The sequence below is a fragment of the Psammomys obesus genome, unplaced genomic scaffold (genome assembly GCF_907164565.1).
Source record: "Psammomys obesus unplaced genomic scaffold, mPsaObe1.curated_primary_1811, whole genome shotgun sequence".
NCBI lineage: Eukaryota > Metazoa > Chordata > Mammalia > Rodentia > Muridae > Psammomys > Psammomys obesus.
In genome coordinates, this window is record NW_026588368.1 from 5107752 (window position 1) to 5123585 (window position 15834).

Below are 15834 nucleotides of genomic sequence, written 5' to 3' on the forward strand. Positions count from 1 at the left end.
CTCATACTTATTTTTGTTTGGGGGAATGTCCCAGGTGGACAGAGCTTACCCGTGGACCTGCATACGGACCAGCAGAAGAGATGGCTGGCCTTGCAGTTTGCTGGTGGACAGGGAAGTTTCTAAGGACAGCTATTCCCTGCCCCCAGCCCTAGCTGTCCAGTGTCCAAAGACAGCAGCTATGGCAGAGCAGACAGGCGAAGCCTGGGGTGTGCTCTCAGCTAACTTCCACCTCTCAGACACACTGTTGCAAAGGACATGGGTCTAATCTGAGAGCCTCTGAGCTGGGCACACAGAAGTCCCCATAAAGGAGGGAGACGGGAAGCTGGGCTGGAGTGACTGTTACTCCTCTCCCTGTCCTAGGAAATCAGGGATTCACTAAAGATCTATAATACTGAGGATTTAAAATCTTTTCATGTTTAAAAATGAAATAAATGGAAATCTGCCTTTTACCACTGAACGGTCACACACATGTATGTACTAAAGGTACCAAATATTTCTTTAAAAAAGTCAAATCATGGCAGGGCGGTAGGGCAAACATCTTCAATCCCAACGCTTGGGAGGCATAGGCAGGGGGATCTCTGAGTTCTCTGGCCTACAGTGCAAGTTCTAGGATGGCCAGGGCTACACAGGGAAACCCCGTCTCCAAAAACAAACAAACAAACAAACAAACAAACAAAAATATCGACCCTGGCTGGGTGTGGTAACACATGCCTTTAACTCTAGTACTCTAGTAGGCAGAAGCAGGTGCTGTGAGTTCGAGGCCAGCCAAGGCCTCTTTTTCTCAATTCTATGGCAGATATAGTGGCACATACCTGTACTTCCAGTATTCAGCAGGATCATAAGTTTCAGGCTAGCTTGAGCTACACAGTGAGACTCTATCTCCAAAATGACAGAGAAAGAGTGAGAGAGAGAGAGAGAACGAGAACACGCAAATGAGAACCTTCTGAAAGTGGTGGCACAAGCCTGAAATCCTAGCACTTGGGAGGTGAAGGCAGGGGATTAGGTGGAGTTCAAGGTCATTCTCAACTATGAAGTGAGTTCAAGGCTAGCCTGGGCTATATGAGACCCTGTCTCAAAATAAACAACAAAACAAACAACAACGTGAGAAAAGAAAAGGAAAATTATTCAAGCTGCCCTTAATAGAGAGAAGGCTGGATCACCAGCACACCGTCTCCAGTTGCTGATGATGTCACCTCGAAGGACTGTGCCAGCATTGAAACCCATCCTCCTTCTGGGCTTCAGAAAGAGGCCCTCTCACAGAGGAGCTAACACTGTCTCTCCTTACTCTTGCCTTGAGTGAGCCGGGTGGAAGTAAAACCACCCAAGCTGCAAGATCAATCTGCAACAGGAACAATAAAGACAGTAGCTTGGCCCACACCACACACACAGCCGAGGAAACCAGTCTCTACCACAGCCCCAGGATAGAGAGCCATGGTTCTCAACACACTGGAAAATGTGATTCTCCAAAGCACGAGGCTATTCCAGAGTTTTCATGCAAGCATGTGCTCAAGGTAACTTGTGCATGTTCATAAAAAAAGAAAAGAAAAAAAAAAAAAGACTAAAAAAGAATGCCAATGCCTAGAAGTAAAAGGCACCTCCACGGCTGGGATTTTGTTTAGAGACGGGCTGTTTCATTGCTGTCAAGGCTCAAGTGAACTCCCTGCTGGGCCACTGCACCTGGCTGTGATTTTTGATCCCATAATAACTGCTTTCTGAAGCAGATTCCTAATGCATGTTCATTCAGAACATTGGTAGCTCAGAATCTTAACAGGCATTTATGGAAAAGGCAATTCAGGGGCAAATAAATTTGGGACAGGCTGAGCTAAACCAAGCTAAACAGATTTCCCCGGGGACTTCTCAGAATCTTTCATATGTTAATGTGGATTTCCAAGAACAGTTGTCCTCCACAGTGGGTGTGTGTGTGTGTGTTATGTTTTGTTTTGTTTTTAAATCTTATTTAACAATGGATTCCTTTCTTCCTGGAATAGTATCTTATGGGACTTAATGGTTTGAGAAAACTCTAGGGTAGGTTATTATTTTTAAGACCGGGGATTGGCATAACCATGAAAGTCATGTAACTTCCCTAGACACTGTTTTCTCACCTATAAAATAAGGATAATGACTGCTACAGTTTGTATCTACGATGTTTCTGAAGTGTCCAGAGGTCACAGCCAGAGGAGCTATTGGGAACGGGTGGGATCCCCAAGAGGCAGAGCCTAAAGGAAACAGGTCACAGAGGCCTGCTGCTGACGGGGATGTTAGGACCAGACCCTCACCCATCCACCCTGAAGTTAGAATAATCCTCCTTGGTGCTCACCAACACGTGCTGCGCTACACAAAGCAACAGGGCAAGTAACCAACAACGGAAACCCCTGAAACGGTGAGCCAAAGGAACCTTCCGCCTTTGAGTGGACTGCGTTGAGCACTGTAGTGAGAAAACTGAGTTAACACAATGCTACCTTACAGAGTCACAACAGCTGGTGTACGATGGTAGGCACACAGTAGGCCTGCAGCAAATGATTGTGCTCCCGCTTCACCTTTTTAAGTCCTTTTAAAGATCAAGTTAAGGGCACTGGCTGCTCTTCCAGAGGACCCAGGTTCAATTCCCAGCACCCACATGGCAGCTCACAACTGTCTATAATTCCAGTTCCAGGGGATCCAATGCCCTCTTCTGGCTTCTTCAGTTTCCAAGTATAGTATACATCCAGGCAGGCAAAACACCCATAGACACACACACACACATACACACACACACACACACACACACAGGACCAGGTTCAGGAGCGTGCCTCACCTCTGAGAGCCAGGGGACAGGCTTGTTCCACTTCAAGTAGCTACTGTTCTTACTCCTGCCTCGGGCAATTTCTTGGTCCTATCAGGAAACAAAAAATGAACTAGGTGAAAATATTGTTAAGAAACTGGAGACAGGACGGGAGTCAGGGCTCCTTGACGATGACTGTGGGGAAGCAGGGAGCCGGGGACATGGTTCCTACCCCAAGGAAGCCTAAGGGACATTCTTTCATTCATTATTTATACCATCTCCCTGAGGAGACCCTCTCAGGCTTGTCAACATCCCCTCCTGAGGTCTGTTCACAGCCCAGAACTTTTCAACCTGTTCTACATGAGAAAAAAAGAATTTTTTCTGGGTCCCCTTGGAGCAGGAGCTGTGACTTCTTATTCCACTCCCCACCACCAGGTTCCTCCAGATTTCTTACTGGCCTCAACAAATTGGAGCCCCTCAAAACACCCCAAGCCCTTCCTACCATATGGGTCCAAAGATTTACTTTGGCTTTTGTCTGGCTTTGGGGATCTGATTTGGGTTCAACAGTTGCAGGGGTGGTGGCGGGGGCGGGGGTGGGAGGAGTGTCCAAATTGGAATGGCCCTCATTTTCCCTAATCTAACACCTGAGACACACTACAGGGAAGTGCTTCATGACAAACTACAGCCCAGCTGTTGGCGGGGAAGGGCGTTTGTCTGCTCTACCAGCTCTGGCTTTCAGTACAAACATGTGATACTGTCATCAGGAGCACTCATGTCTCCAGGGTATACTGGTTAATATGCAAAAGCGTGTGTGTGTGCATGTATGCATGTGTAGATGGGGATGAAATCTAGGCCCTTACACAAGCTAGACTGAGGCTCTATCCCTAACTTTAGGGTGTGCTGTCTGAGAAGGATGCTACAAGCCTAGAACAGCTCAGACTTGGATAGTTTGAACAATGTTGCAAAAGCAGAAACAAGACAATTAGGCCCCCTGGGGCTTTGAGGAAGGCTCGCGCTAGAACTTCAAGGCTAGGTTGGGGTTCTACAGCTGTCTACTCTTTGCAGACACCACAGAGAAGGAGATTTCCCTTAAAGTCACGCAGCAACGGAGATCTACCAGCCAGGAGGACGGAAAACAGACTGGACCTGCCACATACCTTGAGGCTCAGCCTCTGAGGACGGTAGAATTGGAGATTGGGATCAACAGCTGGGATGTTCCGGCTGGCCAGCGCCTTGGCCAGCTCCCTCCAGCTGCTGTACCCTGTGAAAGAGGAAGAAGAGAATAACAAGGTCAGCCTAACTCAGGAGCTGATAAATCTGTAAGACTGGAGAAGCAGAGAAAAGAGGTGTTAGGCTTCTCTTCTCCTCACCTGCCTCACAAGGTAGGTACCAGGTGGGCGAGGCAGGGGGCAGATATTAGCCTTGGTCCACAGGGCAGGGGGCAGGAAAGACCTCTGCCTTCCCTAAATCAGAGAAGGAACTCTGCCGGGTGAACTGTGTCATTGTCACGTACTGTGGGGACCCGCTACAACATGACTCTTACCTAGTTGCACAGGGTGGGTGATTTCGCAGTCAAGAAATAGTGGCAAAGGCCATTGCCAGGGCAGCACCAAGAGATTGGGGTGGGGTGGGGAGAAGGAAGGGTAAGGGTCATTTCTTTCTGATCATTAGCCATGGGCTTGCTAGAGGAGGCAGGAGAAAGTGGGCCTGAGACCTGGTATTTGTCCCACAAATTTAGTCCTGCGCTGACCTGAGGCCTACGTGTGACTCACTGGTGTCTGTTCTGGAACTGCTTAGCTTGCACACATCTGACGAGGCAAAAAGACCAACCATGGTAGGAGCGAGGGAACAGGAAACGGTTGGCAAGCAAGCAAGCATCCCTACACAAAGGAAGAGGCAAGGGGCAGCCATAGGTGGGGGGGGGGGGAGGAGCCCAGTGCTCAGCCTGTAATCCACCAGATGCCAAGGCCGTCTTGGTTATAAAGCGATTGGCTGGGCAGGGCTGCTGGGCTTAAAGTGAGCGAATCTACCACACTGTAGGCCACAAATCAGACTCATGAATCGTCAGGCCAGTTTTTAAGATCATGTCATCCTCACTCCGGGTAAGGAAAATGGCTGATGAAATGACTAATCTGGAGTCATATAACAAATAGTAGCAAGGGTAAGACGAGAGCCTGAGTGCGCAGGGGCCTCTCCACTGGGATGCTTTATCAAGATGCCCTCGTGGGGCTGGGCTGCATCTCGGCTCTAGAGTTCGTGGCTCTGCTCAAAAGGAGTCAGACCGAAGCGCCACTTGGGAACAAACAAACTTCACGTAAAAGGAGTTTGACATTCATCCTCCCCTGGGATTCAAGAGTTGGCAGAAGGCAGAAGTGCCACGGGATCTCTGCGTGAGCACCAACAGGGACACAGCCAACTGAACAAAGCCAGAATAAACAGCGAAGTGTGGTGGCAGATGCCTACAGCACACCAAACATCTGGGAGAACTAAGGTGGAACTGCTGAATCCAAGGCCAGCCTGGGCTACACAGGAAGACCGTGTCACCCATGCAAAACAAACCCCCAGAGTATAGCCAGTAGTATGGAAGGTCACATTGTGGAGTGTGCGCTGATGCTTGGAAGGAAGGGTACGGAGTCACAGACCCACACACAAGGAGCGTGACGGGGGCAGGGCTGCTTTGGTAACAGGTTACGACTTGTGTTAACAAAGCATCTCAGAGGCATGGCATCATTGGAGCCTTTTAAGATGCTGGAGTTCGGTAGGAGCCATCATTCTTGTCTTACAGATGGGGAAAGAGGAGGCTGGGGCTCTGAGCCACAGATCTATGTGTCCTCCAAGATTAGAGAAGACAGCCCTTGGCCCTCACAAGCCAGGCCCGTCATCATTTACGCTTTCTCCTGTGGCCACTCTACAGCTTTGAGGAGTCCTAGAGGCAGAGGCCTTAGCTACGGACCTGGGCCTCGGGTCACTATACAGATATTCAGTCACACTTCAGTTATGGGAACTTCTGGCCCGCAAGGGTACATGGGTGTGCATGCACTGAAACACGTAACCGAGCCGTCATGACACCAGCTCTATTTCTCTTTAACCGAAGGCTCTCTCTGCGGCTGAGGAAAAGACAGGAAACCCAGGGAAGTGAACCCGAGCCAGGCCCTCCCCTACAGGTCACAGGTATGTCTACGCAGTCCTGAGACATCTGAAATTTGGACGGTCAGCACTGCAGTCCTCAAGCTTCGGGTAACAGGTCTAACTGCACGCGCCACTTAGAGCTGTAACACGTCTCTGCGCCTTTCACCTCGCTTTCTTTGTCAGGATGGGGGGAGCAGAAACACCTGCTCCGGCCACCAGGCCTGCCCTGTGTGCGGTGAACTGTACGTGCCTGACTCACAAGGCGTCTGATGTGCATCTCTCCTAACAGTTTCTGAATTCGGGGTTCGGATGTGAGAGTCAGGAGATAAGAATCCTTCTTCTTTTGAATTGTGTAAACTACAAAGAGCAGCTCTCTGACTCTCCTCTGTGCCTACTGACCAGGGAGTAAGCGGACCGGGCGGCGGGGATTTGGTAGTGACGTAGCTATAGATATGTCCTCTCTGCTCCGTGGACTTGGTGGTCCTCTATCACCACCCCATGGCCCTGCCAGCATTCATTAAACACACACTCTGTGCCAGCCCCTTGGCCCTATATTTGGATCCTTTCCATCTCTGCATCTCCATTGATCCTGCCAGCGGATACCCAGCCATTGCTTGGCCCCCTGGGAGCGACTGGAGCTAAAGAATGTGCTGATTGAATGACTGACACTTGTCACTTGTTCCCTGTTAAGCGATTCCTCCTGTTTCTGGCCGGGCTGCTCCTTCCAGGGCACCAGCTGCCAGGGCCTGGTCCTCCTACAGCAGGTGTCACATTCATGCCTGGAGACAGACGCCGGATCTCAGGTGTCAGATAAAGCACCACCCTGGGCCTCATGCTCTGCCCTCACAGACCCGGGCTATCAAGTTTACCATCAGCCAGAGCTTTGCCAGCAGCCTCCTGGGGGCAATACAGACTTCAAAGGCCTGAAGATTATCATCCTGGCTCTCCGGGACACTATAGCACACATATATCGCTTGGTATCATTTTTCAAAGGCTCTAACATATGTTAGCTCCACTGCCTCCTCGCACCCTCTCCCTCCGAAATAAGAAAAACGGAACAACCAAAACGGTATGGCTATCAGCCCAAGGTCATACCATGTAAAGATAACTAACTCACGGGAAGCACCCAGTGCCTGTAACAACCCAATCTTAGCATCACTCGGGTGCTGCAGGTCAGGGGCTGCCGCTCATTTCCCTTGACCCGTCGTCTGATACTCTTGCCAATACGGTGGCAGGTGGACATCAGGGCCATTCAGCGTGGGAGAATGGGGAGGCCCTTCTCTGCTGAGGCTGCTGCTCATCCTGCAGATCCCACGCCAAGGACCACAGGCTAGAGTTCCGCCTCCATCCCTGCCACTGGAAACACAGAAAAGTATTTCCAAGATGAGAATTAACTAGTTCGCTGACCCAATGCATACGCCTTTCCAGCCCACCACCCAAGAATGTGTTCAAGCCTCTACCGATGGCCAACTGGACTTTCTCACAAGCTCTGTGTTAATATATATTGTTTTGACTCCTAAGTAACTATGAGACTGATACTAATAGCAGCCAACATTTAATGAGCACTTACTGTATACAAAGTGCCATGCTAGAAAGTATGATTTTGGCTTGGGGGTTGTTTCATTGCTGTTTTTGAATGAGGGCCTCTAAATAGCTGTGTCTAGCCTAGAGCTTGCTAAATAGGTGAGGCTGGCCTCCAACTCAAGAGACTGAGCTCCCCCCGATTCTGGCGCTGGGATTAAAGGTGTGACTACCATTCCCGCTCCAGGCTAAAAGTCCTGTTTCACTGTGCAAAGACAGATAATGTGAGCACCCGCTCACATCCCTTCACAGTGAGCAACAAGGGAGCCCAGCGGAGACCTACAGAACCTGTTCCAATCCTGAGATCACCGTCAGTGTCAGCCCTGAGTGAATGAGTCACCTCATCTCCCTGCTCCATATTCGTTCTTGGTCATGTGGAAACAGATTTCTCCTGACAATAGAAAGAACTGGATGCAGGATGCAACACCATGAATGAGGCAAGTTTACCCTACAATCAAGGCTAAACAGGGGAACAAGAAGGGCACTTACCTCCTCCAACCACTGCTCCCCCCCATCCCATGCAAAAACAAAAACAAAAACAAAAACACCCTGCCAGCTCTAGGTATCAGCAAGGAGACTAAAGGCAGCTCAGGAATGCTACCGGGAAAGGTGGAGCCAGGGAACTGCCTGAAAAGGGATGGATGCATGGGGGAGCCATGGCAGACACAGGCATCTTTACAGTGTATTGGGGTTGCTTTCCGGTAGAAGGAGTATTTTTCTTTCCATAAACTACAGGGGAGGACCTCTGAGAGAGGAAGGAAGAGCCCTCCCAGGACCCTGGAAAGGGTGTGAGCCGCCTAGGAGAGCTCGTTCCAAATCTTCCATGGGACACCACAGACCTGAAGATCCAGGATGAAGAGAGATTTCAGAGAGGTCTACATAGAAATTCACTATGCAGAGACTAAAAACGCAAAGAGAAAAAGTGATGACACTCAGTGACACCGAGGAGACAAGAATTCTTGTCCCATTAGAAAACAGGAGACTGCCAAGGAGACAGGAGGCCACGGCAGTCAGGGCGTGGATTTACAGGAGCTGGGAACCAGCCCTGAGTCACAGGATGAAAAGGTTGTGACCCTGGGGAGAACTTGAGGAGAGAGACGGAGGAGTTAGCGTCTTCAGAAGGACAAAGCGACTACAGCTTGAAGCCAGCAGGGCCTAGCTGGAACCAGAAAATGAAAGCAGCATGTCACAGGGAGGCAAAGATGAAGTGGAGGTCCTGTCACCTGGGAGACAGTCTTCAGGGCGTGCCTAATTCTTCCCTTCCTAGTCGCTGATGCCTGAGGGAACCTGATGCAATAAAAATTATTATTACTATAGCCGTAACAATCAACTTGTATGAGTTAATGCATCTATATACACATATAAACATGTAATTTGTAAAGAGGCGCGCTATATTTATATTAATTCAAACCCAGGCTACTCTGTTTTCCTTTTAGTAAATTTAGTTGTAATTTCTAATGGATAAACAAGCAAATCATATAAGCAATCCTCTTTTGTAGTGCTTAATAATCTATGAGATGGGCTGAAGAGATGGCTCAGTGGCCAAGAGCACTGTCTGCTGTTTGAGAAGACACAGTTCCAAATCCCAGCGCCGCATGCATGGCGGCTCACAACCATCTGTAACTCCAGGGTGTCAGATGCCCTCTTCTGGCCTCTGTGGGCACGAGGCACACATGTGGATCACAGACATATACACAGGCAAAACACTCCTACACATATAATAAAAATAAATAAATCTCAACAATAAATGAAATTTAAGGAAAATAACCTATAACACTCTAGAGCACAGACACCCCAAAGCAAGTGAACTGGAGTTTTAGCAAGAATGGGCTAATGTACAGTTAACATTGGCTTTCACCTCCTGAATAAGAGAAAGTTATAGGCCTGGCAGAACCAGAGCTTTAACTGGATGACAAACCCAGAAATATCTTTCAAAATACTGTTACGGTCCCTCGACACTCTCTTTCCCTAAGCTTGACGCTTTAAAAAAAATTTTTTTTTTTTTTAGTTTTTCTCTCACAAGTTCATGTCTGTATATACTGAATATGAGCATAGCTTTTATTCTTTGACGGTTCATACGTTTATACGCATTGAATGTTGCCCATTTTCCTTTCACCTCCTGTTACTCTCTCTCTCTCTCCCACTAAGCGCTTTCTTCCCATCCTTGTTTTTATATTTTTAAAATACACACACATTGTTAGTCATGTCATACACGATATCTTTATTTTAGGCTTTTTCCCCCTGAGATAGGGTCTTATACCGTCACACACCAGCATAGCTAGCTTATGCGACACTGAGAGCTGAACCCAGGTGGATGTTCAGCAAGCTTTCTAACAACTGAGCTCCATCCACCTAGACTACTCCTAACAAGGCTTAGAGGGCTTGTGACTGTTGCTTGTTTTCTTTAACCGTGCCAAAAGCCACAAAAACGGTGGCTGAGCCAAGATTTGAGCCCAGAACAAAAGGCTGTGTTCTTAATTCTATTACTCCCTAATTAAATGTGCGTGAGAGTTTTCACTTCCATCACCATCTACTCACCAGCCCATCCCTGTTCCCCTACCCCCTCCAAACTCTACCTTCTAGCAATACCATGTATACATGCACGCGTGTCCTCGTACACATGGATATCTACACACACATGCACACACATTAGACCGTTTCTTTCTCTTTCTTCTAGTCACTCGTTAACTAGCTTCTCTCTGTAAGAGCCACAGAAATGCAAAGGGGAGAATGGAGTCCCCCATTATCCCACCATCTTCAACTAGCCAGAGAACTAGACAAGAGCGTCCAAGGCAGAATTTGATACCCTATTCCTGGTTTTGGCACCTTCTCTTTCTCCCCAGAAATAACCCTGCGCTGGGGATCAATGGTGGTTGCCCAGCTCATGGGAAGGAGGGAATGCCTGAGGGCTGAGGGCAGCGGAAAGGCAGAGTCCTAAGGTTTCCCTGGCTCCTGCTCATGAACAGATAAACCACATATGGGGCTCTCAAGAGCTTACCTCCCTGACAGGCCTCCAAGCCTGCCCACAGCCAGGCCCAGAGGGCTGAAGAGCAGTCACCTGTCCCCTCAGCCTGGCCACCTGTCCTGCCAGGCTGGCACCTGAGCTGCTGGGATGACTGTGGCTGCAGGCAGGCTGAGGCTTGTAGCCAGCCACACGGCAACTGCATCTACTGCCCTCATGGGTGCTGCCTGAAAGGGGCCAAAAGAGGGCATCTGACCCGGTGCCCAGGCTATACCTGTCCCCCAGCTGCTGTAAGGCTGCCTACTCACACAAACATCCGGACAGAAGATAAGGCCAAGGGAGCAGATGAGGAGAAAAGACAGAAAGCAAGCTCAATGGTCGTTCTGTTTGCTGCCACCGCCCTGGGTTCTGCTTGTGCACGGCCAAGCTCAGTAAGAATCCATTCTTCAAGCCTGGGCGATGATCAGCATAGACTCCAGAAGAAAGGGTCTAGCCTGAGTCACTTTGATGGCATCATCACTATCAATCATTATTGTCATTAGAAAAAATTCAACAACCCATAACATTTCAGGGTCCATTTACTAGCCAGTGCTATGACAGTTACAGTCCCGTGCAAGGAGGATGTGAACTTAAGACCCTTAATGAAACGGGACAGTTTCAGGAAAACCTAGAAAAGTCCAGGGCTTTGAAGGCTGGCCCATAGCCTGCACTTTAATCCTCAAGGGCACCTAGGCAAGGGCCACTCAGGTTCTTTCCGGACCCTCTCGTGGGGCTGGCTTTTCTGAACCCACGAGGTCTGTCTTCCTGTGGAATGGGACAAAGAGACTCTTCAAAGAAAATGTGGAACCACCCTTTACCTCTCTGAGGGTCTTTCAAATAGGGAGTTCAGGGCTGCGGTAGTAGGGCATTTGTCTAACGTGTAGAGTATATGGTTAAGAATGATCAGTCAGAACACTGAAAAAAAAATGAGCAAACAGACCACTGACTACCCAGTCACCAGGCATTACTGAGCACCTGACTGATGTACACTGAGTGCATAACCCTACCAACAGCTGAAATAGAAAGAAAGGACAGACCCTTAGCTCTTTCCGTCTCTAGGGACTGACAGGGCAGGGCACCCATGGTTAATGAAAGGACCCACTTATCCAAGAACTTGGAGAAGGCCTGGTCCTCACACATGCCCACATGCAGGGCAAGTGTAAGCCAGTTCTGCCAGATGCAAACAGGCAGACACAGCAAGCTGGCCTCCCCGGACGCTGATGACATGATATTGCTCAAGGACCTTCTATTTTCAAAGACTCAGAAATGTCAGGCAAGGCTCTGAGCAAATTCTCTGTGATTAGGAAACTTGTCTTCCTGGTTCAAAAGAGTCCGGGAGAAGCAACAATACCGGAAAATCCTGACCCTGTATGACAACAGCGGGGGAGCTTCAGCAAGAATATCACTAGACCATGGCTGAAGCTTTAACGCTGCCATGGAGGCCCTGGAGGTAATAAGACTGGACCTTAGTTAGCCAAAAGCCTGGGCTGGGGGGGCTAGAGAGATGGTTCATCAGGTTGGTCCCCAGCACCCACACTGGATGGCTTAGAAACACCTTAAAGTCCAGCTTCAGGATATCTGATGCCTGTAGCTCTCCATAAGTACCTGTACTCATACTCAGGAATACACCTAATTTAAAAAAAGAAAGGTAGGACTGGAGAGATGGCTCAGCCACTAAGAGCAATATGGTACCTTACGTCCACTGTAATTCCAGTTACGAGGGACCTGATGCCCTTTTCAGGCCTTTGCGGGCACTGCAGGCGCAGGGCGCACAGATACTCGTAAAGGCAAAGCACTCATGCACTTAAAATAAAAACAAATCTTAAAACTGAAAACACGAAGACACTCTCGAAGCTCATGGCTCTTCCTTCGGCCTCTTTCCAGGCAGAAGGAGGAAACAGGGATTCTCTCTCCTGACAGAGAGAGAAGTGGTTTCCATGGTTGGAGGACCTGCAGAGACAGAAGCATCACTGACAGAGAAAAAAAAAATGTGGAAGCTAGAATAAAACCAAACCAAACTAAACCATCATCACCTGAGGGTGGGGGGGAAGACATGATGAGGGAAACGTGTCACAAAACGCAAGCCAGACGTCAGCTAGCCTCTAAGGAAACGGCAGGGAAACTGGGAGCAGGGGCACCCGCCTCACAGCCACGCACGGAGGCTGAGGCTGGAACACTTCAGTAATTTTTTTTTTTTTTTTTTTTTTTTTTTTTTTAAAGACAAGCGAGGGCAAGCAGAAAACACTTAACAATTAACTGTTAATGACAAAGAGCCTGGACTTTCGGGATGATTCCAGTAAGATGACGGCACAGACCTGGGAGGGGCTGTTTGGGAACATCTCCTCCATGCATTACCCCACTCCACCCTCTAACAGGTTAACACGTGCTTCGCACACGGAGAACCACCGTAGCTACAAATGGACATCTGCCCAGGCTCGTCTCTGCTACACGCTTGACATACGTTGTCTCATTTCACCCTCCACAGCAATCACTTGCGTTTAAAAAAAATTCCCAGTTTACAGATGGGGAGACTGAAGTCCTCACAGCCCGCAGAAGATGGCACTGAGAAACCGCTTGCTCTTCAAAAAGATCTCTTAAGAAGGATCGTACACCAGACCTTCTGTCTGTCCTACAAAAAGGCAACAGAACCCAAGGGAAACAGAGAAGCCAAGGACATTTTCTTGGGCTACACGGGGCTTTGGTTTGGACCAAAAGCCAGGAACCTTAGCCTCCCAGAACACTGCACTTGATCTCTGCTTTCAGACCAGCCCCACCCCCACACATTTGCAGTACTGGGGCTCCAACGTAGGGCCTGAGCAAGCCAAGAAAGCGATCTACCACTGACCCACCGAGCACACTCTCTTCCAAGCGACTTGAGCCTCTTTTCTGCATCTGGCTGGGAACCAAATAAGGCATATAATCTGATGTGGGTGTCTGCCAGCTGCTAGACCTGCACGGTCTGAGGAAAGCGACTTGCCAAAACCCAGCTGAGGCTGCTGTAACCTGTTCCTGGGAAGGAGAAGGACTGGGATGGGAAGGAGAAGAACTGGGATAGGAAGGCATACAGACAGTAACAGGAATACCGGAGTCAGGTGTGGTGATAGCACACGCCTTCAATCCCAGCCTGGTCTACACAGAGTCTGAGCTAGCCAGGGTTACAGGGAGGTTATCATGAGTTTAGGCTTGTTCCTCTTCCTCCCCCACAAAAGGTCATCTCATTGAACTTTGGAGGTTTGCATGCACTGAGTGCAGAGCACTGGGCCCTAAGGTCAGGTCCTCATCCCAGAGTCACATATTCTTGGTCTCATTTTATGTCCATCCAAATGCCAAGGAACCTTTTCCGTCTCGCAGAGACCTAAAGGTACGTTCACTGAATTATCTAAAACACAAGGGGAGCCAGTCTGAAGTCAGTCTTTGATTCTTGGCCCGAGGTTCTACTTGCACCTGAGCCTGAGCTAGGCAAGGCCTGGAAACTAGCCCTGTGCAAGCAAAATCGCATCTCTCTCATTGTTACCTTCCCACTGCATGTGACACGGGAATAAGAGAGTGGCAAAGAGGGGTGGTGTGGAGCCAGAACAGTTCCTTCTTAGGCAGCATCTCCTCACAGTTCCGGGCTGGAGACTGGATCAACTGACAGGCACTGAGCCTGACATTCTGAGAAACTGACAGCCAGCTGAAGGCTGCCCTAGTACCCTTTGGACACTGGCCATGGCAGAGATGTCAAAGTCACAACCTGAGGGTCTCTAAGTGCACACTGTTTCCTTTTTCTCTCTCTCTTCTTCCTGGACCCCATCTCTGTTACCTCACTACTTATGTGGTGACAGGCCTGCGGCTCACTATGGAGACCAGGCTGGCCTCCAGCTCACAGAGATCTGGTTGCCTCTGCCTCCTCGAGTGCTTTGATTACAGGCGTGTGCCACCACACCTGGTTAACTTCTATTTCTTTTCCTCCCAGCCCCTGGGAACCACTATGCTACTTGCTCTGAGAACTTTACTATTTCTAAATTTACTATACTAAATACAGTCTATCTCATAAGCATGGGATATAATAAATATCTCATATGGATGGAATCATCCAATATTTGTTCTTATGCATTTGGCTTTTCTCATAATTATAACATGATTTCATATTTCAACCATGTTGTAACTTGGTTCCAACAAGCTTCCTTCCTTTACTTTAAGGCTAAACAATACTCCATCACATAGGGAGAGACACCACATTTTGTTTATCTATCAGGGAAAGTTGGTTTGTTTCTACCACTAGGATATTGGGGGTGGGTGTAGCTGCAAAAACATAGGTGTACAGGTATCTTTCAAATCTTCCAGGAAGGCACACCACTGAACTGCAAAAAAAACAAAACAAAACAAAACAAAAAAAAAAAAACAGGCACTAAAGACCAAGGGGACCAGGCTGCTATAGCAGTGGGCGAGATGTATAGCAAAGCTTAGGTTTCACTGAGGGTTCAGGAAGTCTGGGGAGCCCTACTTAGAGAAAGGAGCAGCATGTTGTAGCGATCAGGTCCAACCACTCCTAGTCCATGACAAGAAAAGCAGCAGAAGGTATGAGTGGCCTAAGGAAGAGCATTCTCCAGGACACCACCAATGTTCCAGTACACTAGGCAGTGTGAGAACAGCAACATCGATGTGTCCCAGCTTCCAAGAGTGCTTACATTTTAGGGTCCCTTACAATCCGCAGATCAGGAGGCAGGTGTGAAGACTGCCAGCTATCTAGCCTCCACGATGCAGCATCTCAGAGGAACCATTCAGAGCCTTTGTAGTCCAATTTGACATTGGAGTTACACGGAGTGATAGTGGAGTGTGTGTGTGTGTTTCTCTCTGTGTCTGTCTCTCTGTTTCTCTCTCTCTCTCTGTGTGTGTTTGTGTGTGTGAAATGGGGTCAGTCTGCTTTAAAGTTTGTAATCTTCTTGTCTCAGCCTCCTGAATGCTGAGAATACAGATATGTGCTACATGCCTGGTCCTGGATACTTTGAACTCCTGTGCTAAGACATGTCACACCGGATACATACTGCCGGTGTGTAGTATGGCCAGAGAAAACTCAGCAACTAAACAGACTGGGAAACTGGTCCTCTGAGATGGTTTGATCTGGCTAGAACCACAGGCTGACCTGCCTTCCCCCTAGCCTCAACTTAAGCCACAGGTAACTTTGGAAGCTGGTTATGGAAAACTCAGGAGTTGAGAGGGAGGTATCACTGTGAGTTTGAGACCAATTGGTCTAAATAAGTGAACTTCTGGCCAGCCAAGGCGACAAAACCCTGCCTTTGTTTGGGGTTTTTTGTTCTTTCCTTCCTTCCTTCCTTCCTTCCTTCCTTCCTTCCTTCCTTCCTTCCTTCCTTCCTTCCTT

The 15834-nt window shown here is 48.7% G+C and overlaps 1 protein-coding gene across 1 annotated transcript in view; it reads right to left on the bottom strand.

Annotated features, from left to right (window-relative positions):
- The window catches only part of B4galnt3 (beta-1,4-N-acetyl-galactosaminyltransferase 3), an 89830-nt gene that overhangs the window by 27247 nt on the left and 46749 nt on the right, over positions 1-15834 (bottom strand). The window contains exons 2-3 of the mRNA XM_055604233.1: positions 3919-4022; positions 2795-2872 (exon numbers count right to left, since the gene is read on the bottom strand). Coding sequence (XP_055460208.1) covers positions 2795-2872; positions 3919-4022 — 182 coding nt within the window. The remainder of the gene's footprint in view (positions 1-2794; positions 2873-3918; positions 4023-15834) is intronic.